The sequence below is a fragment of the Diorhabda carinulata genome, chromosome 1 (assembly GCF_026250575.1).
Source record: "Diorhabda carinulata isolate Delta chromosome 1, icDioCari1.1, whole genome shotgun sequence".
Classification (NCBI taxonomy): domain Eukaryota; kingdom Metazoa; phylum Arthropoda; class Insecta; order Coleoptera; family Chrysomelidae; genus Diorhabda; species Diorhabda carinulata.
The window spans coordinates 28,598,626-28,623,278 of record NC_079460.1 but is presented as its reverse complement, the minus strand read 5'-3'; the positions used below and the strand labels follow the sequence as shown (position 1 = coordinate 28,623,278).

General features: G+C 30.0%; 1 protein-coding gene across 1 annotated transcript; it reads left to right on the top strand.

Moving 5' to 3' along the window:
* The first annotated feature begins 1,561 nt into the window (after positions 1–1,561).
* LOC130897558 (endoplasmic reticulum aminopeptidase 1-like) lies at positions 1,562–22,747 on the top strand. Its single transcript, XM_057806484.1, has 15 exons — positions 1,562–1,878; positions 3,364–3,609; positions 6,708–6,896; positions 7,601–7,886; positions 8,364–8,544; positions 11,717–11,942; positions 12,231–12,391; positions 12,843–13,091; positions 13,434–13,592; positions 14,389–14,620; positions 14,859–15,039; positions 15,427–15,648; positions 15,720–15,992; positions 16,219–16,441; positions 17,924–22,747. Exons 1-15 carry the CDS (start codon positions 1,839–1,841, stop codon positions 18,065–18,067), a joined length of 3,012 nt encoding a protein of 1,003 aa, XP_057662467.1. The 5' UTR covers positions 1,562–1,838; the 3' UTR covers positions 18,068–22,747.
* The last annotated feature ends 1,906 nt before the right edge of the window (positions 22,748–24,653 follow it).

Below are 24,653 nucleotides of genomic sequence, written 5' to 3'. Positions count from 1 at the left end.
GACTAGCTGCTGTCTCTCAGACATTTCTTTTCGTAGGATTTAGTTACTGTTATCAAACCAAGCTTTTGATAATGGGTCAGCTCTCTTCCCCTCTTCTCCGTAAAATCATTGTCTTCAATCATCTAATGTTTGTCGCTCCGTCAGTAGTTTGCAATTTTTTGCGCCATAGAGAACCTAGGTATACAAAAAATTTTACGTAAACTGTCTTCATTGGTGCTGAATGATCATCTGTAAGTTTGATTTTATCTACCCAAAAGTAGTATTATCTGGTGTTAACTCGAAAAGTTTTTCAACCAATTTTCTGAAATTAGATCATTGAGATGAGACTACACCCATATAATTAAAACCCACCTGATTTTTTCGAGCCTTTTCAAGTAATACATATTTTATTCAGGAAAATTTAACTCGCACATTCTTAATTGAAATCTAAAAATATTAGTAACAACTTCACCTCAAGATGGTCATAGGAATAAAAATATTACACAAAATTCAAAAGATAACATACATATCTATTAACATAGTTAATTATTCAATATTCACATTTGAAAAAATCCAATTACTTGCCTAATTTTATCTTTCGGACAGTGAAATATAGATGTTTGTCCCTTCTCTGGTAGAACAACCATTAGCACAGCACATTCGTTGCATTTTATTGCAGTAGCAAACTCAAAACACTCAGTGAAAGACGGCAAGTAAGGACAATCGGTATATTTATACACTTTCTCTGCAGCACTGCGTAGCGGACAACCGGTTTATGCATGGTGACATCCAGTGATCGAAAATGAGTAGCATCTGATATTTAAGTAAGATAGACATAACAAGTGGAGGACTCTAGAGTGACTCTTTTTGTCTTGTTATTATCCGGTGCTATCAATATTGTTAAATTAGTTAAAAGACAATTGAGAAGTATATATATAGCTTCAATTGACTGAATAGAGGAAAAGGAACCAGTATATATGCCGATATGTTTGTGGAGATGGGAGATATATCTGAGAAATCCTTTAAAATTCACTAGTGCAAACATTACACGTTGAAAACAAGGAGAAGGAACATATGAATTCATGATTCGCGCAATCGACATCGGAATCTTTTTTGATGCATCAATATAGAGGATTAAATAATCAGATTAATTGAAGATACATTGATACGAGTTATTTTAAATTGTCTCTTAAGTGCTATCACCATTCAAATTATTTTTATTATCCATCTTATTTTTAAAACTGCCGTTCTAAAATTTTCCCTCTTTGTCTTTAATTTAGTCCATAATTTGAAAATATCAATCCAACATCTGTTATGTTAATATTTTTTCATACGATATCATCAAAAATAGATCGAGCGTTTAATGCCACTCACATATATATCAATACCTCCTTAACCCTTCTATTTGGTCACCCTACAAATGAAATGTCCCTAAAATGTTGATCCTCTTAGATTTGAAAAAAATATGCAATTTTGTAGAACTATGACAAATCTAGAAGTTAAATTCAACGATGCGTTCACGAAGGGGCGTTTCCAAAAGAATTTGTGAATGCGCAGAATCTTTGCACCCTTCTGTAAATATAAAGAACAAATCCACCCCATGCTGCAATCGCGTTAAATGTCGATATCACAAATTCCAATACAATATTTTGTACCCAACTTTTTTATCTGAAATATATCAAAAAAGTACAACAATTTTCATATAAGCTTGTAGTATATGAGTAGTTAGTGTAGTTCGACCAAAAGTGATGTTTAGTGAACATATTCAGCGTTTTTTTGAGTGCTGTACGTAAACATTGACGTTTCGATCATTTGAATTTAACAACAGGAGAGATAAAACGAGGGAACCAGATAGGGTGATGACTGAACAGGATGTGGACGATGTCGCATTTCTTACAGGTCTTTGATCATTATTTTCACATGATTTTGTTATACATTAATACATTTCATATTTATAATTATATGTATATCATCCATACTCACATTCAAGTACATATTTTCCAATTTCAGATCGAAATTAATATAGTCTTCTGAACACCAGATACTTTCATTAATATACGAAATTATTATTACAAATGGAATAACGAACATGTATGTACATTGCACTGCGGAAGGCGCGAAAATTAACATGAATTATAGTCCGGTTTATAGTGTGTGGCTCAAATTTAAATTCATGTTCCTTCCGTAACATTTTGCAATCAAGCTGTTAGTTACTCTATTTTACTTATGGTCAAGCATCTTTGAATATACCTGGTAATATTGGTATTATGTACTATAGATTACACGAAGAATTGGACAAATGCAAATTGAACTAATATATCATAATTAATTTATTAATAGATACGGGTTGCTAAAATGAATTTCATCATGCAATCATAATAATGAAGTTCCCTCAAGGTGATATTAAAAGATGGGAATATAAGAATAGAACGCCAACCAGGGCTCCAGAGACAAATACTCTAAAAACTGATATAGAATAATTCCAATCCAGGCTTTCTTATTATTAATACTTAAAAATCATGTATTTATGATCTGTTACGAATTATTCATATTTTTGATATTGCAATTCCAATTTATAAAGAACCTTCAAATTCAATTACAATTGAATTATATGAAGTATGATCAAAAAACGGTAAACTATTTTATCAATATCAAATTAAAGTGGTAATTTAATATTTGAATAAATATTATTCAAAGCAAGCTAGCAGTTCTCTTATTCTTACGTTGAATCTATGATTGGAAGCATTTTTGAAAATCTTTCCAGATTGGCTTACATGTGCTCTGTTCTGGCTCTCTCAATAGCAAAAATTGTCTTAAAATGATTTTTAACGATCAAAAACTCGCGAATCAAAAGCAACTCGTTGAAGGGCACGTTATCAAGATGTAGAAGAAAAGCATCTATTTTTTAGGTCTCTTTCTTTATACACCCTTTCGCAAATATTCTCGACCGTTCCTCGTCCTTATCTGACCTACTTCCACTTGTAAATCGTTCATACTACTTGTAAAGAGTGTTCAAATGACCATAGACATATTTGAATATTTGCCATGTTTTTTCAACTATAAATAAAGCATAATGATCAATCAAGATATATATTCAGGACAGATATTCAAACACGATCAACATATAGCAATGAACTGAGATGCCAAAAAGAGTTCAAAATCGTCTCCATACATGGGGCTGATATAGATGAAGCGGTTCTAATTACCAAATAGTGGAGTTAATTTACTGGCTACGAGTAATAATGTTGAGCGATTTTTTTGAAATCCAAAGCATTTATAAAAACCAATAAAACAAAATTAAATAATCAAACTTTCATTCTTAAGACAATATGGTGTAAGCAAACCTTTCTTCTGAAAATATCGCTAATCAAAATCCAACTTTAGGTACAAACCATAGAGTCACAGCTCCCATCAGTCACTCCATATGCCAGTCTTCACCACTCATTCATAATCGTGACTCAGGTGGTGTTGTAGGCAATGAGAGCAACTCCAACCAAGCGAAAAAGAGCCTATACGAAAATCATGGTGTCGCAGCTTGTTCACACAACAAGGCACTTTGCATTGCCACAATCGTGTTTGCGTTCCTGTTCACTCTTGCTGTTATTATTGCCTTTACTGGACCTCAGTCTGGTAAGTATGTTTAACAAATTTGGAATTTTGTAGATTTTTTGTAATTATCAATAGATCAATATAAATTTTATTAATGTAAAATGAAGTCGTGTGACTTCTAAGTCACGTCGGCATGGAGGTACTGAACTGAATATTGTACCACGCTGATTTAATAAAACTATGTAATAACTAAAATTCATTTCAACATAGTTTCACTCCGAGGGTAAAATATATATAAACATAAAACACAAGAGAACATCCATATCAAATGTTCAGGAATTAGTGATGAAAGATTTTGAGGAAACTGTCTTAAGCAAAAGTATTATATTCTTTTCCCGTTATTTGGATGATTGCATTACTACTAAATCAAAAAGTAAAATTAAAAATAATAGTTCAAAATTCAATTGACAATAGAATTGTCAATGTCAAATTAGCTATAGATGAAAAAATGGAATTAGGTCGAAACGTCGAAAGTATTTACCATGTTTCAATACATTTATTAAAATAGACCTAAAATGAAGGGATGGTGACACGTAATTGTTAAATGCAGATATCATGAACTTTCGTAAATAATATATATTAAAAAATAAAAATAGATGATTTTTTAACTTTCTATGACTAGAACATCATTCAAAATTAATAAAAAAATGCTAGAAAATGACACAAAATCTTCTTCCAAATTCGTCACATTCTCGAGCTCCATTGAATATTTTCCACGCATTCTGACGTCTTGAAATACTTTGGCTCATTAATTACAATGATTGAAGTTTTCTAATAATTTTTTTCTCCCACAAGCATCGAAACTGTAACACCAAATAGCACAGTCTACTAGTAGGGTACTTACATTTTTAAAGTATATTCTTGATATGAAATAATGTCAGACATTGCTGAAATGTTTAAACTACCTACAAAATGCTTGAATTTCCAATAATTTTTTTCTCTATAAATATTGATTAAAGAATTGAGAAAAATTATAATAAAAGTTGTATGTAAACTATCCAAAACTATTTTTTTCTCAAACCATGCAAGTACGTATTAAAACTGAAGCAAAAGGCAAGAGCCACTGATGCGGACCAATGCAAATACGGTAGAGACTAATTGAACTCATAGCTGACTTAGCATTCTTGAATGATTGAAAATGGGTTATTGAATGTACTTAATACTGCATATTATAAGACATACTTTTTAAGAAAGTATCATTTTCAAATCACCCATCTGCATGTTACGATTGGCATTCCGCGCATGGGCGCTGTGTACTATCTGTAGGCAACGTATTTTGCGATTGTTTAAAATGCCTCCACTAATTGCCGACTGCAAAGTACCGTCTGTTAATCGTTTTTTTTTTGTGCTAAAGGCCTAAAAGCCTTTGATATAAATAATGATATCTAAGCAACGTACAGAAACATGAATGATGGGATGGTTCAAGAGCAGGTTAGGATGTTTAATGATGGCCGTACCAACGTGCAGAGTGAGAAACGCAGTGGTTACCCTTTCATGATTACTGACGATTTATGGAATTGACTAAAAAAGTAATAATAACTCTTCGCAATTTCATCAGTATGTGTTTCAGTGTAATGGTATATCTGAATTATCGAAAGTTGTGTTCACAAAGGGTATAAAAAATCCTGATACAAGTATAGGTACACAAAATGTTTAAACAGTGCTTTCACTTTCAATCTAGAGACTGGCCCCATCGCCCAGGAAAGGCAAGTTTAAACAAATATTAACAGTGAGAAAAATCATGTATACCGTATTTTGGAATGTGAAAGGGGTCTCACTGGTGAATTTGTGAAACATTAAAGTTAACGACGTATTGTGTGACTTTGAGAGAACAGCGACGTGCTTCTCAAAATTAAAGGCGTGATAAAATCAACGTTTCCCACGAAAATGCCCATCTTTCAAAGATTTGGTAATTGTCATTGTCATTTGCAGTCATTGAGTTGATGAACCGAATGATCGTGAATCAGTATAACTAAGGGCCGGTAATTAAATTTCCACTGTATAAATAAATAGAAAATATCAATTCACAGATATAAGGGGCCTTGCATATGTGTCCGCTCTATTTGCAGCACTTTAACGAAGTCCGTATTCTCATAAAGATACTTCTGCGATTTCTTAGTATTTCCATATTTATTTATGTTTTGTTAGCGAAACAATTGAAGTTATTCTCAGAATTTATAAGACATTAGGGAAATGATTATATTTTTAATTCTTGGTTAGGAAAAGAAAGTTCTTATATTATCAGCGAGATTTTAATAGTTGAGAATGCAACAGTCCATTAAATAAGATAGAGCCCCTAAGCCAATCAAAGACAAACATGTAATGTAATTTCCAATATGAGCCATAAAAATTTGCACAAACTTATCCAGGGACAAAATTACATCCGTTAAATAGCAGAATTTCTCAATAAAATAGAAAAAGGTAGACATATAGGATGACCCAGCCATCAGAAGAAATTAGAACGCGCCTTATAGAAGTGACAGTATTTTGGTGGAAAGTGGCAGATCTGGTGTCTATCACCAAGGATATAGAGGCAGATAACTTCAAACTGTCACAGCGAGTTCAACCTCACATTCTTAATTTGATACTGACAAAGTTATGTGTCACGCCATAATGTTACATTTAAAATAGCTAGCATGAATGTTGCTAAATACTGCAATTGATGAAGTTGCCTCATTAGTATGTAAATCTCGTTCGATAAGAGCAAAACCGTATATAGGAATTAGATTTTCTTGTATACACAGCTATTGTACCAGTATTGATTCATGTTGGGACTGGTAACACAGGTAACAGACAGTAACAACGTAGAAATCTATATTCATATAGTATAAAACATAATGTATAAAACAAAACCAATATTTCAAATTGTAATAATATTAAAATCGCTTAAATAATTCAGATCCTTCCGCTTTGACACCTCAATTCAAATGTTTTTTCGTACAAAATTTGTGGCTTGCTAATTCAATTTTTAGTTTGCTAGATTTTAGATCATTGTAATCAGCTTCTTGTAAATGTATTTCGAACGATTTAACCACATTATCAAAAAAATCTACGTCAAATAAGATAATATAATAACAGTCTTTTCCGTAAATTTAATTTCAATGCTTTTGACGTTGTAGACTGTCCCTGCGCAGGCGATATTAAATCAAGTTATGTGGACGAAAAAACCAACATGACAAAAACGTTTGAACCTAGAGCTACAAATGGACAGATCTTCCCTTGGAACAATATACGGCTTCCTACCTCCCTGAAACCACATCGCTATAATTTAACCATTCATCCAAACTTAACTACCCTTGAAGTTAGAAGTAAGTAGTATCTTTTGGAATAGTTCAAATTTGTCTCTAGATTAACGTTATTTAAGAATTATTCACTAAGTTACGTAATGTCTACACAGATTCCTATTATTTCATTCATATTTAACAAGTGAAGAGTAGCATATACCTCTAAAGCAACAACAGTCTATTAAACACAATCTTATGAACTTATCTACCGGGCTCTAAACTTAAACTAGTGTATTTTAAATGTGTTAATATACATATGATTTATTATGAAAGTACACTAAATCAACAGTTTATTACTATTATTGGATACTGATGAGAATATTGATCTTATGGAAGTTCTTCAACCCAAAATGAGGCCTTATTTAGTACCTGTATAATTATTAAAGCTTACGCAGATCGGAAACCAACTATATTTCACAAAAAAATATTTAGATTCAGATGCCAATCCTCAATTGGCTGTTCTATGGGCTATCTTCAGTTAACTGGGTTATTAAGACTTATCTCACAGATAAATTGTAATTGAACTTGAGCATTGTATATATAGAAAAAAAATTCAAACCAAATATAACAAGTCTTCTGGAAAATTTTTTCTTATTAATTTTACATATTTTCATTGTTATGAAGAACAACAATGCCTCTGGATAATAGCTACTTGTTTTGACGACACTTGAGAGAAAACAGTGATTTGAATGGGAAAGTTTTCTCAATTTCTAAAACACCTTTTGCAGGTCAGGTCTCTATCGAATTTCAAGCAGAAAAAGATACTAATTTCATGGTACTTCACTGTAAAAATCTTACTATCCTAGATAAAATTATTCAAGATCGTCATGGTAACAATTTAACAATTATCAAAATGTTGGAATATATAGGAGGACAGCAGTTGTACATAGAAATCCGAGAAAAATTTAGAAAGCGACATAATTACGTTTTGAGGATCCGGTACAATTTTAAACTGAATACAGATTCTGAGGGTTTTTATATTTCCAGTTATACTACTAAAAATGGAGAGAAGAGGTAAGCTATTATTAGTAATATTTGATTAATAATTATTTAGACCCGATAACACGTAGTAGAAAACAGTTGTTTATAATAACCAGACCTCATTTTATCCATTTTTCTTATTTCGACGTTTGTATTATTCATTTGAATATCAACCTTTTTAATTACAATGTTATCCTCTGTTGGAATCATTGAAAAAAGTGGTATGTGAATAACTTCTATCAGCATTTGAAGAGAATTAATTTTCATACAAAGCTGAGAAGCATTTCTATCAATTGTCTTCAATATATGTACACGTTATTATGTGATTGTTCCGATATTTTTGAATCCGATCTTAAAGTTACATCCATAAAATTTGAATTATAATAATATATAAAAGTTTCTTTGTTGAAAATTCCGAATGAATCAGATTTAAAAATCGATCACTCTAAATAATCTTCTGACCAGAATCGACTCAGCATTTTATTTGTTTGTTTTCTTTTTTATTTTTAGATATTTGGCAACTACACATTTTGAACCAACCTTTGCTAGAACTGCCTTCCCATGTTTCGACGAACCCCAGTTAAAAGCTAAGTTTAGACTAACCGTATTTAGAGATAGATTTCATATAAGTCTTTTTAATACTCCAATTGTTAAAACAGATGTCTTGGGATTTTATATGGGAACAGGGCTGGTAAGTGGCTATTTGTTAAAATATTTTATGATGGCAATGCTGCGAAATTGAGAATCAATTAGAATATAAAGAATTCTATAATAAAAGCCACTATCTCTATTTCCATTAGAAATAATATATATATATATATATATATATATATATATATATATATATATATATATATATATATATATATATACAACTCCATGTGGAAACATATATTTTAACACATGAAGCCAATTGCAACAATAGAGTGAAGATAATACTATTAAAAATAAAGAATGGCTTATACAGAACTTTGAACGTATTATGCAACCTAACCAATATTTGAATATAGCATTTGACATAATCCCAATAATTATAATCCTCTACTGTTATATAAGTAAAATTAATTACATAAAAAATGGTAGAATAATTTCATGCCTACTACATAATTTGTGAACAAAGTATAGTGTCTAGAGAAATATTTTCAAGTTTATACTTTACAAAAAAGCAATAAACTTCTCAATACGAGTAGTAAACTACATAAAAAATTTCTATCACAAACATCCTTTTACAAAAAATAGAAATCAAAACATTTTGACATACAGGGTGTTTCACAAAAAGGTGACCCTGACTCTATACCCTGTGATTAAACTAGGAGCACTGATTTGCATTTAATTTGGCAGTTCTGTAGACTCTTGATTGGTTAAATTCTACTGGTTATACACAGCATTTCTCACATTTATTATGATTGGTAATTGTATACATTGTAAACAAATAGTTTTTTTTTCTTTGTTGCGTTCTTATTAAATATAAAACCGGTTCTAGTCAGGATTAATTTGAAAATTGACTCAGATAATATTCTAGGCGCGAATGATATCTACTAATACATCATTCGCGCTTCAAAAAAGGGCTCTGTAATTTTAGGCTACTTTTCGTCTACAGAGAAGCAAAACATTTGTAATAATTGTATAATTTGTATAAACAAATCTCAGTTAATCAAACAAAAACAAAGGTGAATGGCATTACGTTTGAAATTATAATGGAATTTTAGAAACATTCGACGATACAACAAAAAATATAATTCGACGCATTGCTCATAGATTCTTTTTAAAAAATGAAATACCAACTTTGAATAAAATTTTAACTAAAATAAAAAACGCCCAGATTTACCACAAAATCATTTCATGAAAGAAATAAATTTTAAGTAAGCTACAATTTATATTAATTTTTATATGAATTGAAAGCTCTTTTATTTATTTTATGGTATGTACTAAGCAAATTACGTTTTCTTAGATGCTTGGCAAAAAATAGAAAGAGTATTTTAATAGACTGCAACGATATTGTAAAATGGAGAAGAAATTCCTAAAATCCATCAAACAGTAAAACAGTATAGGCGAGAACAGAGACCCATTTATTAACTTGATGAAACCTAGCTTAATGAAGATCATACAAATTCTATAATATGGATAGATATATCTAATCGAGATAAAAGAGATGTTTTTCTTGAAGGATTTTCTACAGTCCTTTACAGTCTACTAGTCATTAATATAATAAAAAAAATATAACTGCATTAACGAACCATGAAACGTAATCTAATACACGAAAAAGAGAATTTTTAGAAATGGTTCACATCTATAAAAACAAAAAAGCTATAAATGAATAATTTCAGTAAAATTTATAATTCTATTTTGTAAATTATAATAAAACTACAAATAATTTAATTGATTAATGCTACATATTTGAGATGAAGGGACCAAGAAAAAATTAATTTTTCTTATTAGAACAAAGCTCTCTTTTAATTTTATCCTTATTTTGATATTCATAATAAAGGTGATCTATAAATCAATATAAATATGCAAATTGTCAGTGTCAATATCATATTTTGATAAAGACTGAAGGTAAGTCGAAACGTCAATAAGAAACCGCTCATAATATACATATACATATACATATTATACAATTTACAATTCACATATATATATATATATAATGTTAGTTTGTATCAATTAAATTAGGAAATTTTTTATCGCGTAAATGCGTAAAAGCTCAATATTCAAAATTTCAACAATTTGCATTTTTCAAAATAATATACTAAATATAACCTAAAATAGTTATTATAATTTACCCTGATGCTAATTTAGTGCCACTCTTATTTATCACATTTCGACGGACACTAATATAACTAAAAATACTACTGTATGAGGTACCTTAATTAGCTAAAAATTAACTTACCTCGAAATGACCCTCACTACAAAACCCGTTAGAACTTTGTTTATTCTATTGTTCCTCTCAATTGCATTACACCATCATATTTTCTCTCCTTTTGGTACATCAATGAATACCTTATTTGATGTAGTTATTGTCGTATTTGTACATTTTGGCACCGGTATAATACAATATTTATAATGAATATTTTAACATTTCACAAAAAACACATACTCGTGTAACTGCAAGGGCGTAACAATAATACGTTCTACGTGGAACTAATTCTCTTACCAGGCTATCGGCGCTGATGACGTAGCTTACCGGCCAAGCCGGAGCAATGTATTTATTTATTTGATTTTGATAATTAATTGAGGAGTAATTATGAATTTTAGATAAATCGAATAAATTGCTAAATTTAAGTTATAAAGTGCCCCTTTCTTTAACATAATAGTACAAATGTAGTTTTCAATTTCATTGTCAGATTAAAATATTCTAAAAACGGTATACATAATCGAGTTTTACCAAGAATACCTTTTTGGCGTCAAATTGGATGATGTTTGATTTTATTTTAAATTTTGATTAATTAATCTAACTTTAAAAAGCTTATGTCAAATACAACTTATGAGCCGTCTATGAGAGCCAGATATTAAAACAATTTCATGGAATGTATCAGCTTCCAAAACATATTTTTATAAAACTTCATGAAAATGTTACCAATGGCTGCGGCAAAATGTGAACAATTTTTTTCTCTGAGCCCGTTTATCTTTAATATGGATGGAGTTACGATAATGTGTTACTGAGCAAACTCCAATTATTTTTCAGTTTTCTTCCTATCCTAGAGACTGAATCACCTTTTTAGAACACCCTGTATATTATAAAAGCTGGCATATTTCTTAATAATTGAAATATTCTATTTCATTGATTATTGTTCAAATTAGTTAGTTAGTTAGGGATGCTTAATATATTGTTTTCAATTTTCAAAAAATTATTATGGTTTTAGCTCTACGATGAATTTCTAGAAACTAATGAAATAAGTACATATTTAGTAGCATTTGTGATATGCGACTTCAGTCAACAAAATAAGCAAACAGAAAGTGGTGTATCTGTTTCGATTTACACTCCCGAGCCTTTCATATCTCGTGCGCCATTTACTCTAGATACAGCATCTTTTTTCCTTGATTATTATGAAAATTTTTTTGGAATTGCTTTTCCTCTTCCAAAATTAGGTAAGTGAATGATTCTTTTGATTAGTTAACTTCAAAATTGTTTTTAGAAAAAATTATAAATTAAATATTAATTGGTACAAAAATATATTTCATATGCAGAGGAGATACTAGTTATTAAGTATTTTCTCGACTAGTTTGTTTTCTTTCCAGTATTATTTATACTTTATTAGATAAATTAGTAGTCAAAGTTAAATTTGTGCAGTACTACAATTTCAATGAAAGTATGTAAATAAAATTTTTACTCAAGATTAAATATTTATTTATTATATTATATTTATTTTATTTCAGATATAGTTGCTCTTCCAGAATTCGATTATGGCGCAATGGAAAATTGGGGACTTATAACTTATAGAGAGACTGCTATTTTTTCTAATACAAGGGATAATGAAACCTTTATAACTGCTCATCAATGGTTAATCACTAACATTGCACATGAACTAGCACACCAAGTAATTACTTTCAATATCATATAATATATTCACTAATTAACAGAAATACAAATGAATGCTTATTACTTATATCTTTATTATGAAGAAAAACAAAATTCAATCTATTACTATTTTTTCATTTGCTCTGAACTTTATCAATATGGGATTATATTATTTGTAAGACTCTGTGTTCTTGTTCTTATTCTATCATATACTAATTTTTGGGTATTTATTAACTTTTGCTAAATTTATTTCGATGTAAATATAATCATTATAATACAGTTGTTGTATTCAAATTCTCCTGGCAGAAGATGCTTTATTGTCTCATTGCTTTTTTTGCTGGGCCAGTCTAGAAAAATTGTAAAACAAATATCTGAGAAAGCGTAACTAATACTACTATTTTTTATTTATCATTCAATTTCATTAGAATTTTAGAATGAAATGTGTTTAATGTGATTAATATTTGTTTCAGTGGTTTGGTAATTTAGTTACTATGAAATGGTGGAATGATTATTGGTTGAGTGAAGGCTTTACAACTTTATTTGAATACCAAGGAGTTGATAAGTACATACCCGAGTGGAGAATGATGGAACAATTTATTATAGATAAAACTCAACCTGCCCTAGCATTAGATGCACTAGCATGTAGTCATCCTGTTATCGCAAATGTGACCGATCCGTCTGAAATAGATGCTATTTTTGATACTATTTCTCTTAGTAAAGTAAGTTCATGATAAATGAAATACTTACGAAATTTATTAGATTTTAACTTTTAAAAAAATGGATATATAGCAACAAAAATGATTGGCTTCATTACCCTATAATGCAGATGGATTAATATTAGAAAAACCAGATCTCTTAAGACTTGGGTCATTTTTGTTTTTAAAAAGAAAATGAAAGATGCGTTATGTGATTATAGAGGGTTTCTGCAGAGAGAATGATAATTTCTGTACTTTCCAGTACTTCAGATTGCATTATTCAGTATATTGTATAGTATACTGTTATTAGATCATTTGCAAGCATAAAAAATCACATCATTTTTGAAATAATCATTTTATTTGTAGGGTACTGCAATTTTGTATATGCTGGCAAATTTTTTACAAAATGAAAATTTAGAAAATGGCCTTAATGACTACCTAAGTACATATAAATACCAAAATGCTGAAATGAAGGACCTTTGGAATGTCTTAGGGAAAAACACCAATCAATCGCTGGACATAAAAGTAGGTAAGAAAATTTGAAGACCACAAGGAAAAATTATGAATATCACAAAATACTTTTTAATAAGAACAACAATATATTTTATAACATCAAATTTCTATTAATTATGCTTGAGGAAAAATATCTAGCAATTAGTTCAAAATATATATTTTACGACTTCCATTGAATATCTTTCCTTAAAGAAAATATTATTTAATTTGTTGTGTTAAATTGATGCCATTAACCTTATTGGAAAGCTATATCGAAAAGATCAAATCAATATTAAAAATTTTATTGTATTTGAAAAAATTTTACAATGTCTTGCTTTTTTAATCACAGCTTAGAGATTTGTATATTTTGATACTTTTATATATCTATTTCCATTGTTTTCTTACATAAACACTTAAATTAAAACATTTTGTATTTGTCACACAATAATTGCAGATTGTGAGACTACCTTTTGTTGTACTTATCATCAGAAGCCTATTTATTTATATAATGTTTTTATTATGAATGTCAGTTTCACTTGATAGGGATGGAGAATACATTTAGGGATGATTTACATTTGAATAAGAAGTTTATCAAGGTAATGTTTGAATATAAAATTAGGCTTAACATCAACATTAGAAAGAATAAGAAAATATTATGAATACTATCCCACTGATTTAGTTTAAACAATAAGTACGACTGAAGATAATAATTGTTTATTTGTCTTTGAATTTAGAAGAGAAAAAGATAAAGTTGTAATATTTCTAATTTTTTCTGTGGTCTTCATTTAAGAACTTACATGAAATGATTTACACTATGGAACATTTGTAGACTATAATGGATACATGGACAAATCAGATGGGATTTCCATTGGTAATTATCAAGCGTGAAAACCATACAATCATAGCTTCTCAGAGGAGGTTTTTGGTTACAGTTGAACGAGGAAACACAACTTACCATACACTGCCAATATCTGGTTACAATTATAAATGGCATATCCCTTTAACTTATTACACTGATAATAACAGTGAAATAAAACATGTTTTGATGAATATGACTGAAGGTGAGTAACAATTAGAAAATATCATGTGATATTTGATAAGCGATGGATAAAAATTAGTGAAGTAGTAGTATTTTAAGTACCTATCGTACACTCAACAGTACAGTTTTGTATCAATAATACCACTGGTGTTGACAAAATTGGTGCCAGAAACTCTTGATCTCCTTCAAAACCTATTTAATATGAAAAATATAAAATGAACTCAATATCCATGTCCATAGTTAAAAAACATATTTTTTAGCAAAATTTGAAGTAGATGATATAAAATGGATAAAAGCCAATGTCAACCAAACAGGTTTTTATAGAGTTACCTACGATGATGACATATGGGCAGCCTTGATATCAACGTTAAAAACAGACCACAAAGCTTTTTCTGCCGCTGATAGAGCCAGTTTGATAGATGATGCTTTTTCACTGTCCAGGTATATATCAATAGATTTATGAAATTTTAAAGTAGCCTTATAAAAGGTAAAATGATTTTCATTTATGTACCCAATAACATGAAATTCACTGCGTAACAACTTTCACATTTGTATTGTTAAAGAGATTAGCTCAACTTGATTTTGGTTTTATCGTGACTGCCTCACAAATACTCCAAAATGTTGTAAAACATAACTACGTGTGACAAATTGAATGTCTCATTCGCGTTTAAATCGTGAATCACAATAAGAAATGACGTAGTTACTTGTCTCACACTTCAATCAATAAGTCAATAGAATGAGTTCTCATGGGTCCAATATAATTATAAGCAAACACAGAAGAGTAAAACTTAAGGTATTCCAAAATCTAATCAATTTGTAATTTTTTAGGGCCGGTGTGTTGAATGTAAGTGTAGCATTAGAATTATCCCTTTATTTGAAAAATGAAAGAGAGTATGCTCCATGGGCTACTGCTATTGAACATTTGAAGTCATGGGCAAGGAGACTGTCAGAATCGTTGGCCTACAAAGCGTTTTTGAAGTATATGAGGACGTTATTGACCCCTGTTACAAAATTTATAGGATGGAACAAAAATAAATCTCATATGGAAAAGTAAGTTTTTGATTTGTAAGAGATGCATTAATAAATATAATCAAATTCCATTATATAATTAATTATTCCAGACTTTTAAGAGCACGAGTTCTCTCAGCTGCAATACTCTGTGAACTTAATGAAACCATATCTGTTGCAAAAACTCAATTCCAAAACTGGATGATTCAAAATAAATCAATTGATCCAAATTTGAAGGAAATTATATACTCAGCCGGTGTCAAATATGGTGGTATAAATGAGTGGCAGTATTGCTGGAATTACTACAAAAACTCTACCTCGGCAAATGAAAAACAAATATTATTAAAGGCTTTAGGGGTAGCGTTGGATCCTTGGCTACTACAAAGGTAATTTATTGCCACAGAATTCAATAATTTATTGTATCTACTAGACAGTGAAATCTGTATAATCGTATGTTCAATTCATACTTAACAAATTCTTTTACAAGTTTATAAACTTGTAATAATAATAATAGATAATTTCAAGAATACTATCACAAAAATAAATTCCAAATTTTTAAATAGACAAATTTCGATAAATAATATATTCGTTAAAAATAGAGTTTTATTTTAGATATTTAATAGAAACACTGGACACCAGTGTGGTGAAACCAGAAGATGTAAAACTAGTGTTGGAAGTAGTTGCAGCGAATCCAGAGGGTCGTTTACTTGCATGGAGACATCTAAAAGCGTACTGGCCTACCATGCATTCTCTTTATGGAAATAGTACAATATTAATGGGAAATCTCATATCAGCTGTTACAGCACATTTGTCTACCCCATATGATTTATACGAGGTATAGTACACTTCTTCAGCTTTTTTAACAATTCGTTATTTATAACTTTTTTGATGCAAAAAATAAAAACAATTATCAAAACAGCGCCTAAAGCTCGGGTTTCTAGATTACCTAAATCATTTCACCGTTATCGAAAAAATAACATGACTACATTTTATCTACCTAAATGTAATTACTATAATCTAGTTTTGCATATTCCTATCCCATATTGTCTTGTATAAACGGAGTATTCAAGCCTATATGTTTTGTTCTTACAGTTAACTGATATACCTACATATCTTGAGACCTAGTGACATAGCTGTGAATATTATTTTACATACTAATATTTGTATTAAATTTGACTAGTTTATTTATAATTTTGTATGTTTTAGTCTGTTCACTTTGCTCTAACTGCAGTACTATCCAGTTTTGGGGACTGTAGCTCACTATATAAAGCTTCCGAACTGTTTAGTGTATCATATTGAACAATACTTTTAAAATTCTGTTCAAATATATTTGAACAGAATTGAAATTTATCATTTAAACCTATATCAGCAGTGAATAACGCTAATGAGACTAAAAGAATTCATACCACACACCATATTTAGTGTTTTTTGAAATTTAATTTTGACGTCTGTAAATAATTGGAATTATTGCTGTTACTTTGTTAGAAATATGCTTGATATGTTCAGTTCAATTAAAATTATTATCGATTAATAAACCCAAATATTCGATACTTTCAGCTTCACATTAAAGTGAGATATTCATATAAATTTTGATTTTATCTCCAGTTTATTACTGTGAAACCAGATTAGGTATAATTTTAAGCCATAAAGGTTTGCATACCTTAAGTATAATACTCAAAATAAATATAAAAGTGATCCAAGTACAGAACCTTGTGGCACTCATTTAAAAGCATGTCACTAAGAACATTATTACTCACAACATATTGCATCCTTCGTAGTAGATCAGACTTAAGTGGGATTTTCTGGAACCGATATTCTCACTAGATTTATTCCTTATTGGTGGGAAATAACTAATATCATATTTTGTATTTCATTTCCTCTCGGAACTTGAAATTAATTACTTATCTGGAATTCTCGGAACTATTGGTGATATTCATCTAACCATACAAAAATAATAGTATACTTTTGATATTCGAATTCTATCGTTTGCTTCTCAAATTTTCCTTTTTTGGAATTTTCTGCGGCATATTGTAGTTCAGTGTCCATTTCAAATGTTTGTTACAATTATTTTTTTAAGAGTTCGATCTGTTGATACTCGCGTCCCAATTAAAATTTCCGTTTTAAAATTTGGCTCTAACAAGTCATGATTATATCCGATGAAAAACTTTCAGTTTGATAGGAAAGACTTCTGAATGGTCGGATACTGTTATAAAATTAAAGTATGCTCTCTTATATTTGTGTTTCTTTTTGTTTCTCTTACTCTGTTTCTGACATGATATGCCAATTTTGCAATGAAGTCTAAATTTATCATTTTTAGGTATCTACATATTTTAATGGGATGGACGTCGGATCAGCTTCAAGAGCATTAGAACAGAGTTTGGAAATAATTCAGTTAAATATTAACTGGGTATCCCAAAACGCAGAGGAAGTGAATAACTGGCTTCGTAAAAACATGAAATAGAATAGTAAATGTTAAAACAAATTCAGAACATTTTGCACTATTCTGCATGTGTTTCTCTATTTATTGGATTTACTAGTAAAGCTGAGACTCCACTGAGTAAAGACTTTGGCACCATATTCGTTATGTAGTTTTATGTTCGTCTAGTACTAATGCAAGTTCCTTTAACTCAGCTACAATCAGTATGATATACTCTGTGATAAATTTCCTATTTTTACATATCCACAATAATCTCACAAAATAACTGTTTCTTGTGTTTGACGAAGTATATATACCATACATTGATAAAAATAATGAGAAGAATAATAACATACACATTTTGTAATAATCATTAACAACAACGATAGTTTAGTATAAATATGGAACTAACAATGAAACTTAAAAATAAATATATTTCTATTTCTTCATTTTTATTGGAGGTAAGTATATATTATATTACATTAACTTTAAATAGTAGTAGATTTCCCATTTATTGTTCTTTTTTACAGATAATGTTAGTGCAGTATAAAAGTTTTATACATAAAATCAGAAATGACCAAAATTCTTTATCAAAATGTATGAAAATCGATATTTTGCTATTAAAACTCAAACGATGGTACAGAATATTAGTAAATAAGAACATATTTAATTCCAATCCTATTAACTTCGATCAAAACTGGAACAGTTATTGTTCCTGATACACTTTCTAATACAATAGATTGTTAAATAAAATTTAACCTTGTAATATGTTGATATTGGTAACTTGTTATCGTTATGTACAAATAGTTTTAACGTGGCTTTCTTTTATTATTGTACGTGTATGTGTATTAAGTTTACTCCTGTACATACTAGCCTGTTTTATTCCATGGTGTGTTTGTCTACAACTTGTCTAAATATTCTCCTATAATAATCTTAGCCAAAGTCTTCGACTAGTCTACACTTTTTTTATAAAATCAAACTTGGAGCAAAAAATATATGGAGAGATGAAGCTTTCACTAAAAAATTTTTTCAATGTAAAAGTTTATTCAATCTTGGGATTAAACATAAGGTTCGTTCCAACTCATCAATGAACCATCCTTGGTACGGTGACGATTCTGCGAAATAGAGATTACGCGTTCCAACAGGGCAGTCACCGTTATAGGAACGATTCAGTTTTGTGTCCCAAATAAAACAAATTAGAAAATAAAAAAAAATACTCATAGAATTACTTGCATCTTTTCTCCATATTTGGTTTAATGTGAATTTCTTTAAAAACACGAGAAAAAAAAGTGAAATACTGACGTCCAAAATAAAATTGGTAATCATTATATCAGTCCAATAAAAATTAAAACACGAGAATTAATTATCTGTATGTGCCGATTTTACTACTACCAACACCCCTGGGTGAGATTTTCTACTGTGGCGCTTCCAACTGCAATTTAATCCAACGGTAATAAAAGACAAAGACAAAGTGAGGGTGTTTCTAGAGGTGAAGAACTTGAATTTGGCAACACTGATATGTGCAACAATGTTATCATAATGGAGCTCTATAGGTTATTAATTCGAATAAGTGTTCATCGTGTTAAAATATATCGACCATATGCATCCCATGAAATAAAGTGCGCACATAACAATGCTTGTTGCTATTCAGCGCTCAGCAACATGCGAACTTGTGTCTATCCACATCATGGAATTATCTGAGTTTGCATGTATATTCAATTTTAAACATTCTGTTTTCTGATGAAACACACTTTTGGTTAAATGGTTATGTTAATAACTAGGATTTATAGCGATAAGAATCCGCGAGCTAATGTCAAAACACCATTACACCCAGAAAAACCGACACTTTTGTGTGGTTTACGGTCCAGTACTATAATTGGCCCTTATGCAATTGCTAACAGTCAAAACATTGCACTGAATGGTGAGTGATACGGAGATATTTTTTGCCGCTGATGGAAAGCATCGATGTCGAAGAGGTGAACTTTCGCAAGATGGCGCAACATAACACACAGCCGGCCAAACAATTAATTTACGTTTGATTAACCATCAATTTCACAAAATGCACTTATTAATTAGACATTTCGTTCATGCGACATGACACCATTAGATTATTTTCTTTCGGGATTTTAAAGTCACATGCCTACTCGGGTAAATCAAATCAACATTAGACACATGTTTGCCAAAATGTAGCCTGTGGTACTGCAAAGTATGTATGACAACGGGAATACTAGAAATCTCCATGTACGCCATAGTTTTAGGAGCCACATGTCCGAAAACATAATCAAGTGTTAATTATCTTCGAAATCACAAAAGAAATCGATAATGTCTTTAATTTCAATTTAAAGTTCTCCACCTTCAAATAAACACTTTGCAATTTTTAGTTGACTAAATTTTTCAATTTAGATTGAGTTGTTAGTAATCGCAGATATGTTTATATTAGCTTAAGCTTAGAAACACTCTTACAAGCAACCATTACAGGTATAATCGTCCATGATATCCATAATGGTATTTGGATATAGTTTTTATAAATTGCCATCTTTGATATGATGTGAAATATAAACAGGTGTTGTATTGTGATCAGACGAAGAAGATCTCAGATTTATTTCTTAAGTTTATAATACTAGATATAAATACATTTTTCTGTGGAATTTGTAGGTTCATTACGGGCAGTTTCACCCGTTTATTACTTAACTGAATTATTGTTGTGACTGTAACTACAGTTTCAATTTCATATTTTCAGTTAATTCTTTCGCAGTTAAAATAACATGTAATTCTATATTCTTATAGAAAATGCAGCACTTCTCCAACATTTACTCGCCTAGATCCGTATCCCTTGATGTACCACCAGGTTAATAATATATAAAACGAAACAACAAAATTATAAAGCTGAAATCTTTTATCTGTTATAGTAGTTTGTGTATGACCTTATTATTTCGATCAGTTTCCGAACGACAATGAACGTGATCCGGGTTTCTTTCCAAAAATTCTGATTATGATTTGATTACCCAATCATAACGTTTAAAAAGCCCTAAAATTAACAACATAACGTTGACTCGGTCAAACTTCTAGTTCAGTAGTTATTTCAAAGTTGGTTATAACTTTCCTTTCAATGTACAATATTCAACTTATACAACCTGATATAAATTATCTCCAGGTTTAATTTGTTTTGGCAAATATTTTGCTAATTTTGAAATTTTTACTTTACTCAATTTGTCTTCTGTTTCTTTCCACATATCATCTAGCTTGAATGTAACGTTCAGAAAGCTACATGCTTCTTTATCAGGATCCATATTTTTCCTATTGTGCTCAGTTTCGGATGATAAGGTAGCAAACACAATGTTAGCATGTCATTATCTGTCAAAATTTTGTGAATAAGGTATCTTTTGTATGTGTATAATTCTGTTTTATTATCAATTCTATTAGAAAAAAGTTTCTCTCTGTTCTCAAGTATTCAATCCGTTTTGCTTTGCTATCATATTTTTCCGTAAACATTTCGCTGTTAGCTTCAATTCAATACCTTTTGATTCCCATTTTTTTCATTAATTTTCTAAATTAATTTGTTTCTGTCGGTGATATTAATTTCTGTTTCCTCTTTAAAGTTATGGAATATTATTATACGAGTATCTTAATAATTGATACAGTAAAAAGAGTGATAGATAGATATAATAAAGTATTTCAGCTCATTAATATAACGAACCTTCAATTAATCTCGAGGAATAATAACGGAAACTTTCGCGTTTTTATTAAAATAAATAAATAGTTTAAGATGCGTGAAATTTAAGTTTTCAAGTCTGTTTCGGAAATTATTAACTTAAACAAATATATTAAATTGGCGTTTTAATTTGAAATTATGTTTTTATAACAGTAAAAATGATTTACTACAAACTTGAACCGTGCTTGACGCCAATATGATTAATCACTATCATAAAATCCACTCTACACACTGTAACAGCATTTGCTGTTACCTTAACTGTATTTATGTAACCTATTTATGTAAGTATTTATGAAACAGTTTCCTTTCCTACTTTCAGGATACTGAATCTACACAATAATTACGAAAAAGTCAGAAGTACCTATATTTAGATACTCAATGAATCCCAAGCTGTTCCATACAGACTTGTATGCTAACAATAAGAAATGACATGAGATTACCATTACCACTTCTCCACAGAAAATTATCAATATTTTATGGTATTAAAAATATTTACATGATACAACACTGTATAGTAGTCATATAATAGTTTTTGTCAGTTTCCAAGAAAGCTAATTACTTTTACAGGTGTAAAAATAAAAGACAGAAGTATGGGACTCGTCACAACAAACTATGAAAATAGAAATTTCGATATATTATTTCAATTCTAGCTATTCTCGATCAATAAAATTTCTTTGTAAGTGATTTTATACCCAAAGCGATTTTTCTTACAAAATAAAAACATGAACGAATTTGTTCGCAAACAAATAAAAATTTGTATTCCTATATTTCACTGTAGTAACGTAATCAGTAAAATATATAGCTAAAATAGATTACTAGGATGGAAAGAAATATCAGTGTTGTCGGAATATTCTTAAATATGTAGAAAATTTCGTCTCAAAATGTATCTAGTTGTATAGATGTTAGTTTGCGATATTCTAACAAAGGCTGCAATTACTAAATAACCTATTCATTCTTAAATCTCCATTATATATATATATATATAAATATATATATATATATATATATATATATAAATATATATATATATATATATATATATATATAATAGTAAACTCACCTTTCCTCTTTCCCAGTCAAGGTATTACCCAAGGATTATTAAGTTCTACTCTATGTCTCCTTTCCTGTAAAATGCAGTACGCCTGCTACATTACTATCTCCATCCTAAGATATATCTAAAATTTTAAATTTTTTTAGAAAGACTTTTACCGGAAATCGACTGCCTACTAAGAGATGACAGAGCTGTCAACTGTTCTATTCCTGCCTATTTGCTATGTCTTCATGTCTGTTTTCAAATTTAATATTGATTCCTTACAATCTTACAATCTGCTCATAATGCCTCTGTCTTGGCGCCTTCCACTATAGCCCCACTTAGTCTACCTTCATTTTCACGGACCAAAATAATTTCTTTAATCGATACATCACTCACCATTTCCAATAAACACCGGTTGCGTAATCAATTTTAATATTTATAGGATTCTTCCATTTAACATCACCGTGAAATGTTCGCTGGCACACAATACAACTTCCTCCAAACTTCCAGATATATCTCCCACCCCCACAAGCATATGTACTGATTTTTTCAATTAAAAGCTCTTTCACCGACCACCAGATAGTTCAAAACGTACAAAAACATTTACCAAACTATTTATGATCGTAATGTAACAGTTTCTTTCATTTGGCTTCCATCTCACTCTAAAATCAATAGAAAAGAAACTGCAGATATCTCCATCTCCAACAATACTCCAGAAAGCACAGTCCAATTTGCAAATGATCTCAAGCTCAACTTTATCTATCCATCCACTTCTCACCTCTCCTTGAACCTTATAAGGACAAACAAGCTACGATAATTAGAAGACGTCAAATTAGCCACACCAAACATAAACACGGTTATCTAATGTCTTCAAGCAGTCGTCCTGTCCATTTTCAACCACATACTTATCGATTGCAGACAATACTCCATCACATATAAACAATTTGATCCAAAGCCTAACTTTACACCTAACTGTCCCACAGGAGTCAAGAAAACTTTAGTATGCCTCAAAGCTACTACAACATATAATTATGTTTTGTGATAATTTCTATTGGTTCAAATAAACTTAGACAATTTTTGTCACTAAGCCTGTCGAGGTATGTTGCATAGAAATTTTGAAAAGTAACTACCATTTATTGCTGCATTCCTAGCATTTACTTGTAAATCCAATGTCTCTATGTATTAGATTAAATGTTTTTATGAATTTTAAACAAATTTCTAGGCGTAAATTATATCGTCCTATTTTTATACAATCAACTTGGAAAATTTGTGTGAAACTAAAATATTTTCCGTAAATACATAACTACAAACTAATAAGTGTATTGTGTTTGATTTGCTTTTCCTCCATTACCATCCTATATTTCTATGGAATTTGAAAAATATTACTAAACAATTTCCAGTGAAATGAATATCAATAAACCAACACAATATGTACTTACTTTCAGTCTCTGAAGACGATAACTTGGTTATCTAAACGCGTCTTAGACAGTGTAATTGTGAGTGTTGGTATAGTGATAGTATTAACAGTGTGTTCAGTATGAATAACACCAATGGTTCCAGAAATACCAGCTTAACAATATGAGTAATATAAAGAAACGTTTAAAATAGCGATTAGTGAAACCCATCCGAATGAGTAATAGTCATTACTTGCTAATATAATTCTATGCTTATCTACAATTATCAGAAAAAAAACAAATTTATGTCAAAATGATATTAATAGTAATATTAATTTATTACAAGCTACAGGTAGATTTTTGTTAATTACTTCTTCAATTTTTCTTCCACGTTCTAACGTTTATGTTGTCGTCGATGTAACCTTTGGAAGCTGCAGTTGATCTTTTAGTTAGAAACATACCAATTTGCTTGCCCATAGTAGCCAACTTATT

Coding starts and splice junctions, on each gene's coding strand:
- LOC130897558 (XM_057806484.1), top strand. CDS start 1,839: ATGACTGAACAGGATGTGGACGATGTCGCATTTCTTACAG. Junction 14,621..14,858: donor TTTGATGAATATGACTGAAG/GTGAGTAACAAT, acceptor CATATTTTTTAG/CAAAATTTGAAGTAGATGAT. Junction 15,993..16,218: donor GATCCTTGGCTACTACAAAG/GTAATTTATTGC, acceptor GTTTTATTTTAG/ATATTTAATAGAAACACTGG.